The 12,900-nt window shown below is 30.4% G+C and overlaps 2 protein-coding genes and 1 pseudogene across 7 annotated transcripts in view; 1 reads left to right on the forward strand and 2 right to left on the reverse strand.

Moving 5' to 3' along the window:
- LOC139094749 (prominin-like protein) overlaps positions 1 to 7,489 on the reverse strand; it is a 27,050-nt gene extending 19,561 nt beyond the window's left edge. For 2 of the 6 annotated variants that reach the window (XM_070645915.1, XM_070645914.1), the window contains exon 1: positions 7,191 to 7,486. The gene's annotated coding sequence lies outside the window, so the exon portion shown is untranslated. Of the gene's footprint in view, positions 1 to 7,190 lie in introns of all 6 variants that reach the window. The other 4 variants (XM_070645918.1, XM_070645913.1, XM_070645912.1 and 1 more) reach the window with 4 other exon arrangements.
- Positions 3,731 to 11,952, reverse strand: LOC139094395 (brachyurin-like; annotated as a pseudogene).
- On the forward strand, positions 7,911 to 11,190 carry Lztr1 (Leucine zipper like transcription regulator 1). Its single transcript, XM_070645919.1, has 5 exons — positions 7,911 to 8,390; positions 8,466 to 8,516; positions 8,577 to 9,189; positions 9,247 to 9,534; positions 9,593 to 11,190. Exons 1-5 carry the CDS (start codon positions 8,232 to 8,234, stop codon positions 10,828 to 10,830), a joined length of 2,349 nt encoding a protein of 782 aa, XP_070502020.1. The 5' UTR covers positions 7,911 to 8,231; the 3' UTR covers positions 10,831 to 11,190.
- Positions 11,953 to 12,900: the final 948 nt, after the last annotated feature.

Below are 12,900 nucleotides of genomic sequence, written 5' to 3' on the forward strand. Positions count from 1 at the left end.
CACGCAAAGAAGAATTTTCTCTTACAAACTCTGTCTCGAGTTATTTCATTTTTCTTTATGTGTAATGACGATGCATTTGAAGAGGAAAAGTAAAATTTGTTTCGGTGTCAAATGAAAATATTTTTGGCTGTTACGAGTCTCACTTGACGTGAATGAAATCATGTTTAAATTGAAGGACGACAGCAACGAAATTATCCAATTTCCATAAAATATAAGAATCTGATCTAATGTATGAGGTCATTAGGAGGGAAATTCTCATGAGATAAATGATGAAATGGAATAGAAAAAAGGCCGAAAAAGAAATATTTTGTGTTGAAAAAATTTAATAAAAAATTAATCATTCGCGCTATATTACATTCGCAAATTTGAGAGAATGAAAAATTGCGTGCCTTTTGAATATTACAAGGAATATCGTCCATGGAAATTTTGAAATATTAAGCATGCCCTAAAATATTTTGAACTTGCTATCATCATAAATCATATAATTAAAAAATATTTTGTCCTGAAATTATAGCTTCTCGCTGGGCACATTAATGGTTATCGCGATAAAAAGCAACAAAGAAGAATTAGAATAAAAGAAGTTCATTCATCAAAAAATAGTTTTTTTGGGTATAAAAACTTTTATTTATAGTTTGAGTTCTATAAAAAAACGATAAAAAAATCCAATATTTTTATCCAGCTTATACCTCAGCTTGTGAAATTTTATAATATTACATTTGTATGGGATATAAATACCAAAAAATAACAATATGAAATTGACAGTAGAAAAATACATTTCAATATGAATTCATCCATGACTGGACAAATTTCTATCTCCATCTCACTCTTTATCGCACATTTGCTTTCACGGTTTTACAGCGATGACCCAAATAAGTTCTTTCTATTCATACAGACTTTCAGCACAGCCGAATGTACGACCTAATCTCAATGTAAGTATACAGTTCGTGAGAGGAAAGAAGAGATAAATATTTTATTATGTCGTTGGCTGCAGTAAATTTCATTAAAAGTGAATCATAGAGCTTTCACCTGTTTCAACTGCCTCCATCTGCTGCATAAGTACCTAGATAAGTCATCACAATACTATTTGTATGATGGAACAAGATTAAGCACATACGGTTGTGTAGGAATATGTAAATAAGCTTTGAAAATCATTAATTACAGCAGCTTATATGGCGGCTTACTTTTTTTATGGAATCGGAAGTCAATTATTGTGAATCATTATTGTACTTGAAAAATGCTTCTTATCGTTCATATTTACGAGCAGCCGTTGAGCACGAAAAAGCGCATGACAAAACAATTAAAAAGTAAATAAATTTTATTTGCTTAAATAAAAGCCACAATTCATTGCCGTGACTTGAAGAAATTGCACAAACTAAGAGTTTCCATAAATGGATGATGTAGCGTATTAGTTGATAGTATGTAGCTCTTATTGATTAATAAGTAGTTTGTATGTTTGATGGATATAATTTTTATAATGAAGCAAATTGCATGCTTAACACATATTTAAAGCATTGAAGTGAATTTCCGAAATTAAAACTTTTTAACATTTCTTGAATGAATCAGATCTAAACTGACTTATTTGGAACAGAAGAAATTTTTTGGTGCTACACATGTAGAAATAATTGAACGATCCGGAAATTCATTTAAGGTGCACAAGCGATAATAATCAATTATCACTTTACCGAATAATGAAAAGTTTATATATTTTCAATAGCTTAGAGTTTAGGAAACAGCTGGACAAAAAAAATCCACTTCCCTTAAGAGAAATTAAAGTAGAGCGCTGATCGACTGCATGCAGTCAGATTTAATCACACTTCCGAAACTCTATAAAGTTAAAGTTATATTTATTCATAACGTCAAAAACATGAAGGTAGGTGTATTGAAAAGGAAACTTGATTTACTACTTCTTTCCCTTTCATGTTCAATTTTCTTTAGTCTCTCTTCTTTTCCACTCGTGATATAATCATATGACATCAATCACTTCAACATGGATATATGTCGTATGCATGTGAATCCATATCTATGCTATTGAAACACTTGAATGCATTCGATTATTATTAGTTTTAAGCATGTATAATTTAATTAATATGCGTTTATTCAGCAAATTCTAAGCCTTACGACAATGTTTTATTTTTATTGACTAATAAATCGTATAATTTGATGAAAATTGATGCATCCTGACAGACTGTTATCAAGGCATATTCATCGAAACATAACAATAAAGGTAAGTAGACGTATAGATACGTATAGGATCCAAAATCGATTAAATTTTATTCGCATGTAACAAGCGAAAAATGTGACAAGCAAGGGGGAAAAATGTTAAGGAAGAAGGGAATAATATTGAAGAAAATTTGCGAATACATTTCCATTCTTTTCAAATCGTTGTTGATGTAGAAAACATCGTTGCTTTATCATATTTTGCATGCATGTCGAGATTCTTTTCTGAAATGCCTCTAGGGGTTTTATACTTTATTTTAACCTCACAATACTTTAGGAAAAGCAATAAATGTGAGAGAATATAATGTAAAGAGGGAATTTTATAACGAACTTGATCACTCAATATTACCATGAGCATAATTTTTGTTCATCGATTGTTATTTTATTATTGCTTGGCGAAATTGAATGGACGTACAGCAGTTTAACAATGGTGAATGCATGTTTATTGCAGGCTACCCTTAATTCATTAATGGATGGGCTTCAAAACTCATTTATTTCAACATGAGAATGGCAATTTAGGGGTTGCACTGGTGCATTCAAAATTTTATTACCGTCGTCGTTGTAATAATTGAAAAAAATTCAATAGCAATCATAATATTTATTCAGTATATCACATAGTCTAATGTTTATATTCCTCTCATTTTTTGTTTTATTTTGAAAATTATTTTCGTGTTTTTTGTTTCATGAAAACACAACTTATTTTTATGTATTTCCTGTCATTTTTGTCTCTCTCATTCATTTTCACATTATTGCCATAGCACTACAAATGTCCCGTATATTTTATGACAAAACTCGTCTATTCTATGTACAAATACAATTTTCGCTCTCACTGTTTATATATTGCAACAGCTACTAGTGTCATTATTTATTATTCTCGTTGTTGTCTCATGATATTGCGTTCTTGCTTTGCCTCATAAAAATGGAAAAATACACAAAAAGTAAACGAATAGATTTTTTATTCCGGAATTTTTTTATGTTTCATTTCTATGCATGCATAAATGCATTAGAAATGTATCATGTACATGAATAAAACACAGCTGATAATGCAAATATAAAACTAGTCCTTCCTTTCCTTATTTTTCATGGACTATCTATTTTGGTTTATAAATAAAATTGAGAAAAATGGTAAAAAAATACTTCTCGCTAAGGCAATAACCCTAACTCTGACTATGTATATCTTTGGTTCATAAAAATGTTATTTAATTTTTATGTGATTTATGGTAACAGAAACAAACAACAGAGGCATCAGCAGCAACACAAAAGCCTTTACCCTCAATTCTTACTCGCCAGAGTGCCAACAAAATTATCAATAATATAGTTATGGAGCATGAAAAAGAAAGTCATGAGAAGGAGAGAAAAAATATTTGGGACAGAAGCAAATATATGTATATAGTCAGATTAAGAACTGCTTAATACTACAAAATGAAAGGAAAGAATAATATTGGTATGGGAAATAAGCTCTTGGTATGAATATTTATTTAATATCATATTTGCTTATGTTTATGCCTTATTCTCATGAAAAAATATTTCTATTAGGATTAAAGAGTTGAATTTCCTCTTTATATTTACGAATCCAACAAGCATACAAATCCGTTTCTGTTCGGTGATTAAAGAGCATTTTTGATGTAATCCTGACGTGAAAGTTTTGTGTCTTTTTAAGAAAATGTCAATTAGTGATTTTCGAAATTTCTATATTCCTATATTGTGAACATTTTGTAAGACTTTACAGACAATAAACTTGAGAAGCGACAAAATTGCTTCACGAGAAACTTAAGTTCTTGAATACGTGTCATTTTCCAACTTAATAATGTCCCAGTTATTCAGTCATAGCAATCACTTAAATGTGTAATTTACATTTTTTGTGATGAAGACTAAAATTACTAAAAATAAAGTTGTAGAAAAAATATTTTTCTTCTTGCATCATTTAAAATCAAAATATTTCTTAACGCTGCAATGAACATCAACATGATGTTATAGCTAATAGTGAGAAAATAAATAAACAATAGATGAGAATATAAAATAAAATGAATAAAAATTTGTCCAATTGACTTCACTTAAGATTGATTTATTTTTCCTACAATTGCTGTACTTAATTGTCGAGTCTGTAATGTTTATAAATAATCTATGAGCACGACATCAACGATCATGAAGTATTATGACTGAAAAATATCATTGAAAATGCATTAATCATGTCTGTGAATTCTAAGATTATCTCAATGTTGAATAAATCCACATTTCCAAAATGTTAGGTGATTCATGGGGAAATCTAAGGAACATATTTTACATGCATCATCACAGCTTTATCGTTACGCATTAGCAAATAACTCATGTTATGTTTGTTCAGATATGCCAGAATGTGTTTTTTTATGAACTTGAAACAAAGAAATTTTATTTTATGAAAAGAACATAAAAAGCAAAGTAGAAGGAAAAAGAAGACATTTGAGATAATTCCTTGAAAATGCAAGTTAATGACTGTGCACACATGTTTCGTGTTTTTAAAAACTTGTCGCTACAAGATATTTTATCATATTCGAGATTATGAAAAATGAGATTAAAGATATTCTGTGGAGAATTTGAATGAAATGGTTAAATTGTATTGTCAACAAACATCTTTAAAGCATAGCCTGCACATGTGCAATGAGAACTTTAATTTCATGATATTAAAGAATTATTTAAAAAGGAAATGCTTTTTATATGAGAATTAAGTGTAATATAATAAAAATAAGAATCTCTCAAAAGTCTCATTATGCTTCATTAAGTAATATGTTTCATCTGCTGCTGTTCACATGTATCTTTAACATGAAGAAATCTCGGTGGGAGTCAGAACAGAAAAAAAAAAAAAAATATTGTAATTTCTTAAAAAGTCTCACATCCTGCGGCAAGTAGTGTGAAGAATAGTCAGACAGAAAAGATAAAAAAAAGGTCCATGAGATATGTAAAATCATGTATGTGAAAATTATCTCATCATGTAAGGCTTCATTAAATACATGTCGAGGAATTTCCTGGCAAAAAATAAAAAATTGCTATTGGGCGTGAATCAACTCGTCTCTTGATGGATATTACAATAGTGAATTCTTATCTTGATTGAATTTCAATTTTAGTATCTAATAAGCTATGTTTTCCTATATTCTTATTCTTTACATCAGCATGAAGTGAAAACTACTTAGAAAAAATTACAAATCATTCTGACTTGGCATGTGTTATTTCCTTTTATTCGTAAATTACAGAGTCTTAACAATGTTGATCTGTTTAATATTGAGAAATAATGTCTATGTACATACAAATACACCAACAAATTTAGTCATGTTTGGAGGTAACATGAAAGAAAAGAAGAAGAAGAAGTAATTTCAAGTTTTGATTTCATTCCCTTCGCTTGTAAATTAAAAAAATTTAAATTCCTAAACAAGTTATTAGATGAAAAGTTAAATAATCGAAATAATTTTCATTTCGTGCTGCTGACTAGATGCTCTGTCTCGAAGTCATCATGATTTGTAACGGACTTTTTCATTATTCTTTCTTCCACTATTTCTTCTTTATTCACTGTATAGCTGTTGCTACACCTTTTATTTATTATTGTTATTCGAGACTTGTAAATTGTTGGTTTTTTCACTTCCACATCATATCCACATACATATGTGTGTACGGGCTTTGATTATTCTCTTAAACCGTCGTTCAAGAAGAAAAAGAGTTGTAGCCTAAACAAACCGACAAGACAGAAAACCAATCCTTAATGTGTACTCATTTCTCAAACGATCATTAAAAAATAAAATGGAGAAAAGAAGAACTGCTGATATTTGGAGGCTTATTTAAGCTTATTATGAGTGGCCATTCAACAGACTATAAAAAAGAGATATATTAAGGCATGCAAAATCCAATTCTATGGAAAATGATTATTCATAAAACTGCAACAAATAATTTTTTAAGAGAAGTCCAAGAAAAAAATGAGTAAGTAACAAAAAACTTGTTTTCTGTGTCTTTTCATTTCTTTTGTAAATCGTGCCAACTGCAGAAATATGTGATTCATCAACTAGAATCGATGTGAAGTTACAAAATAGACGGGGAGCGAAAAAAAAACTAAAAGAAGTGAGAAGAAAACAAGTTAAAGGCCATACATTTTGTGTGTGTATGCACTTTCATGCTATGTTGCGAGATTTTTATTTATAATTTTACTGACATGCACTCGGCCAAGAAGAAGAACGAAAATGATGAGTAAAGAGGAAGGGATTCATCTCTATCTTGTTCTATAATCAATTTAATTTGATGTCATTAAATTGAGGGAAGAAATAAAAGGTGAGAAAGAGAATAATAACGCTTAACCGGTGCGATATCTTAACAATGGAGCTACACAGAAAATCCTGACCTGAGCTCAAGAAATTATCTATTGAATCTCATGCTCACAAATCACTATAATATAAAAAATACACATTCATAAAGAACTCTTTGAATTTGATGTACAATAGAAGACCAAAATTAAGAAAGATATAAAAAAGTACGGTAGAGAATATACAGAAGGATGTTTATACTGAAAAGAAGCACAAAACGATATAAGGAAGAGATACGACGAAATAAGATAAATCTGGCAACATTGCATCCTGCATGTATCCTTTTTCATCTGATTCTTTATTTCTTTTTTTCTTTGTTATATTGTGGGTGGAAGAGAAAGAGAGATGAGATGAGAGAACCAGAATATTCGCCATTCTGCAGCATCGAAAAATATTTTGCTCTCTTTTTTGGAATTGAATTCTTATAAAATGTATAATGAAATTATATTATTAAGCCCTCGATTGTTGATATTTGCTTTTGTTCTGTTTATAAATCTATGAAAATATTCTAGCAACGATCCCTATTCCAGTCCATTTTGGAAATAATTAAACTCGAAATGAGAAAGGGATATTGCATAAATTTTTTCTTTTTTGCAAAATACCCTTATGATTTGAGCAGTTGTTTTGTCAAAATATTAACAAAAGACTCACCTACACTCTATAGTTTCCTTTAGGATTTTAATTATTCCAGCATATTTGAATAAATTTTTGCTTTAGATATCCATTTGGAGATTGAAAAAATATTTTGATTTTTTGTTTCTTTTTTACATCCAATTTAGATCAATAAACTTCACAAATACTGGGATTTTATTTATTCCTTTCAATATTTTTTGTTAAAACTTTTTCCACTCTTTATTTTTTAAATTTTTTTCTTCTTATTCCAATTTTTTCAAATAATCAATTAAAACAAGACGAAACTTTTCTTTAAGAAAATGATATCTTAGATCTAAAAAATATCTTTTTCGATGAAAATTATTTTATTCTATTATTTTTTTCTACTTCCACAACATTAATTTATTCTTTTTCTTGTTATTTGATTTAACTTTATTTATTTCATTTAAAATATCCAACAGCAGAGAATTATGAAATGTTTATCGATTGACGGTTGAAAAACAACTAACAGACCTTTAACTAATCTTAACGATACATGAATTTTATCGCATGACCGTTTCATCGAAATCACAGAAAACATAGAGAACAGAAGTTTCGTTAAATATTTAACAACAAGATATCTATGTATTGGTGAAGTCATATTGTTTGTTTCTTACTTGTCTGTCTGACAATTGTGTCACACTCTCTGTTTTCTTTGTTTCTGACTGAAACTTTTGATATTTTTGCAACCAAATATTGAAACTTTCTTGTGTAATTCTCTGTTCGATGCACATCTAGTTGGATATCACTGACTTTATTGTCACCTTAGTGTTGCGCAAATTATCTAAACAGCGCCTGAACAGTATACTGACATAAAGTTTCTCAACTTATTTTTTATCATTCTTCAAGTGCAGTGAAAATTTTACAAAGAAATTTAATTGTTGCATTTGCGATGCAATAGACTTGATTTTAAAATGATTTAACTATAATCAGATCTTTTGGTCTATTTATTGGCGAAAGATATAACAAAATACGATTCCGTTTTTCAAAAATCGGCAGAAATTTTGAGCCTAATTTAAAGTACAAAAGATCTCTTTTAAGATGTCGCGAATGAGTCATTCTACCTCCTTAAAGAGTCATAAGTTCTTTTTATCAAGTGAAAAATCAACTACATCGACTACAATATCGACAACAAGTAGTGAATTTAATTTTGGTGCCAATATTAATCAATGGAAAAAATATCCCGAAGTCGATGAATTTGTAAGTTTGTTTGACCTTGAATCGAACCAAAACAAAAATATGTAAATCTAATCTTAATAAACCTTTAATTTTTAGGTGGGTGCAAGACGAAGCAAGCACACTTGTGTAGCTTTCAAAGACGCAATCGTAAGCAGCTTGTCATTATAATTCAGACTATAAAATTATTAATTTATTACTTTTCTTCAGTACATATTTGGAGGAGATAATGGAAAGCAAATGTTAAATGATCTCATTCGATTTGACGTTAAGGATAAGTCGTGGGGTAGAGCATTTTCTACTGGATCACCGCCAGCTCCTCGTTATCATCATTCAGCATGTGTCTATGAAAAATCAATGTTTATTTTTGGTGGCTATACTGGTGACATCTTTTCTAATTCAAACCTTACAAACAAAAATGATTTGTTTGAATACAAATTCCAAAATGGTCAATGGCTAGAAAGAAAGTATTTAGGAACAAAGTTTCCAGCAGCTAGAAGTGCTCATGGTAGTGCTGTTTATAATGGATATTTATGGATATATGCTGGTTATGATGGAAATGTAAGACTGAATGATATGTGGCGCATTCCTTTAAATGGAAATGCTATGGAATGGGAGGAAATAAAACAGTCTGGAGATGTTCCACCAACATGCTGTAACTTTCCAGTTGCTGTTGCCAGAGGATGTATGTATGTGTTTTCAGGGCAATCTGGCCTGCAAATCACAAACACACTTTTCGAATTTAACTTTGAAGAAAGAACTTGGAGAAAGATTTCGTCTCATGACTTAATGCGAAGTCCATGTACTCCAAGCAGAAGATATGGTATGTTGTGTATTTTATTCAACTGTTGGATAATTCCTAATAAATAAAATTTTATAGGACATACAATGGTTCATCATGATCGTTTCCTCTATGTTTTTGGAGGAGCTGCCGATACAGCATTGCCAAATGATCTCTACTCTTTTGATTTAGACTCACAAGTTTGGAATTTAGTTCTTCCAGCTCCAGATTCACAATGTCCATCAGGGCGCCTATTTCATGCTGCAGCTGTTATTAATGATATCATGTGGATTTTCGGAGGAACAATTGAAAGTGGTGGAATGAATATTCGAAGTGGTGACATTTACAGCTTTCAGTTTTCTTCTTATCCAAAATGCACTTTGTCTGGTAAGTCATAAATTAAGCTTGACTGCATTCATCATTAATTTATCATAATTTCTTACAGATGATTTCGGGAAATTCCTACATAACAAACAGTTTTGTGATATTGTTTTTATTGTTGGACCAGATGAGGTAAAAATTCCAGCACACATTGCTATGATTGCAGCTAGATCTCAATACTTGAAAGGCAAGATTCAATCATCAAAGGAATCCAGAAATTTGCACTTTGAAAAATTATTTGGAACAACAGACGTACCATTTTCAGCAGAACTTCCACAATTAGAGGTCAAATTACCAGCTGTTCAACCAGATGCTTTTGAAATGGTCCTTTCATATATCTACACAGACATTATTGATTTTAAGGATCCGTTTAACAAGAAAATTATCGTTCTTATGATGCAGGTCTATTTACTCTCACAACAATTTGATATTCCACGGTTAGAGCAGCTCTGTGTCCAATATCTCGAATTTAAGATTGCCAAAACTAATGTATTAGAAGCTTTACATCATTCCGACAAGATGAATCTTCAATTAATCAAAGACTATTGCTTAAGTTTTATTATTAAGGATGATCACTACTGTGATGTAGTAATGAGCAACGAATTTTCCTTGCTTGAAAAAAGCTTGATTGTTGAGACAGTAAGACGTAAGTTGATTCCGAATAAATTGGCATCTGATATGAAATACGATAAAACCATTGGAACAACATTAGAAAATGACATGGCTGTATTTCTAAAATCAAGTGGTAAAGAATTTTGTGACATTACACTCGTACTAGATACTCATCAAATTCCTGCTCATAAGTCGATTCTTGCTGCACGATGTGCATACTTTCAAGCGATGTTTCGATCCTTTAATCCAGCGGATAACATCGTCAACATACAAATAGGAGATGTAAAACCAAGTTTGGAAGCTTTTAATTCTTTACTGAGATATATCTACTATGGAGAAACAAAAATGCCAACAGAAGACAGCTTGTATTTATTTCAGGCACCATGCTTTTATGGATTCACCAACAATCGACTCCAAGCCTTTTGCAAGCATAATCTCGAGAACAACATCAATTATGAGAATGTTTTGCAAATCTTGGAAGCCTCAGACAAAATGAACGTACCAGATATAAAAAACTATGCATTACGAATGGTTGTACATGATTTTGCATTAGTTGCGCGTTTGCCAAAAATGAGGCAGCTATCTCGAGAGCTTTTACTCGACATCATAAACTCAATGGCAGATGTATTGGGAGAAGTTAAATTAAATCAAGATTTATTATCATCGATAAGTATACATAGTGATATTTGAAGACTCGCTTTTCTTCAACCAATATTAAGCATTTTATTTGCGTATGTGGATAGCGACCACATTAAAAATTAAACGAAATATATTTTACTGACTGTCAGACTCTTAAAAGATTCAATCTTTTCAAAAATTAATTAATCTTTTTATTAAGACTATGTGATGAATAGAACATTTTATGGTAAAAAATTGGAGATTTTACGTGACACAAAATTATTATGCACCATATAAAAACAAAATTTACATGCACAACATGATGTTTTAGAGAAAAGTATGAACGAATTCAAAAGGCTATAAATGAGGTTGAAGAATATATGTAATTTATGTTATAAATGTGCATAAATAAAACTATTTATTTACAATTAAGTCTTTGTCTTATTTTGTATCCATGGAACAAAAGCACTAACTCTTGTATAGACTTCTGGATTTCCTAATTCACAACCTTTATCGCTACCATAACTTACAATTCCAGCTAGAGTAAGTTCACTGTTTTCGAAAATTCCTAACGACCCGCCAGAATCTCCTGAACAAGACGAATGGCCTCCTTTTGTATCAATACACAATTGCCAATCAGTATTAAAGAATGTTGATCCGTATGAAATTTGGCACATTGTTCCATTCATTACAGTTACAAATGTATATCTAAGCACGTTTGACGTAATTGGATTAATATCAGAATATGTGCCAAATCCAGACACAACTCCGGTTTTATTGAGAAAATTTGACGTTGAAGATGGAAGTGTGATTTTCTGAAGCAACAATCCGTAAGTGATATTTTTTGATAGCTGAATCAATGCAATATCATTTGCTATTGTTGTTGAATTATATGCCGGATGCATAATAACATTGCTCGATGGCACTTGATCGAAAAATGTGAAGGAATCAATTTGACTGCTATTAAAACCCGCCAAAATGAACACCTCGATGCAGTTTTCAAAGCAATGACCTATTTGAAATAAAATCGATAGAAATTTTTTAGGAAATTCGCAAAACAATATATATAGGACTTTCACCTGCACTTATAATGAACTTTTCACTGATAATTGATCCTAAAGTATTTTTAATTAAATAGTTTTCGATGAAACAATTTTGATAAAAATTTCATGTTCAAAACTAACCAGCACACATGCTATATGATGATAAATTTCTTCGTACATATAATAAAGTGTAGAACGGTAGAAATCTAGATCCTGTTTCCGAAACATATCCGTTCGTAACTCGACCCCTTCTGTTTTTAATATATCCATTTTCATTTTGTAAAGGAATTATCGGCTTTTTGGCATTAATCTCTCGATTATTGAAAATAATAATGCAAAAACCGATTTCAAAAATTATTAAAATAATTAAGAACTGCAAATACTTCATATCTTTAAAGATTCACTTGCTATGACTTACTACTTTTAATGAGACTAATTTATAAACAACATTGCTGTTGCTCATTGATTTTTATATGAAATTCTTTTTATCTATCTTATTGTTTATAGGAAACGGAACAAAAATAGGGCAATGTCAAAATGCATCTGTTATCTCATATGTCAACGCAAATTACACAAACGGTGACAGATTTGAATTTTTTTGAATCCAATAGATAATATTGTGTGATGCACAATAAAAGCTCTATATATTCGTAGATCCTCAAACTATTGAAAATGTATGATTCTCAAACTTTAGTGGAGAATTTATTCAACTTCATGGGGATGCTACCATAAGAAGCTGCATATAATTTTTGTTTGGATACACTACTTTAAAACTTTTATTTGCATTCAGCTTAAATTTTCAGACACTTCATTAATGATAAGAAATGCAAATTTTTGCTTTACTATCTCTATAACTCGGAAGTGATATGATGATAGTAAATCATATAGTTGTCAAGTGTAAAAGGTTTTCGGATGAAATCGGAAGCAATTAGATTAGAATATGACATATAAAGTATGAAAAGTATTTATCGGCGAAAAACTCCTTGTGTGAAACTGAGAAGCCTAATAGCATTCTACACATAATTCTAGAGATGTAAAATTATTCACAGATTTACCAATTTTTATTACTTTCTACAGACTCTTAGATTGTTCCAATAAT

This window comes from Chironomus tepperi, unplaced genomic scaffold, assembly GCF_022539635.2.
Source record: "Chironomus tepperi strain 1889 unplaced genomic scaffold, CSIRO-AGI_Ctep_v1 contig_354, whole genome shotgun sequence".
Taxonomy (NCBI): domain Eukaryota; kingdom Metazoa; phylum Arthropoda; class Insecta; order Diptera; family Chironomidae; genus Chironomus; species Chironomus tepperi.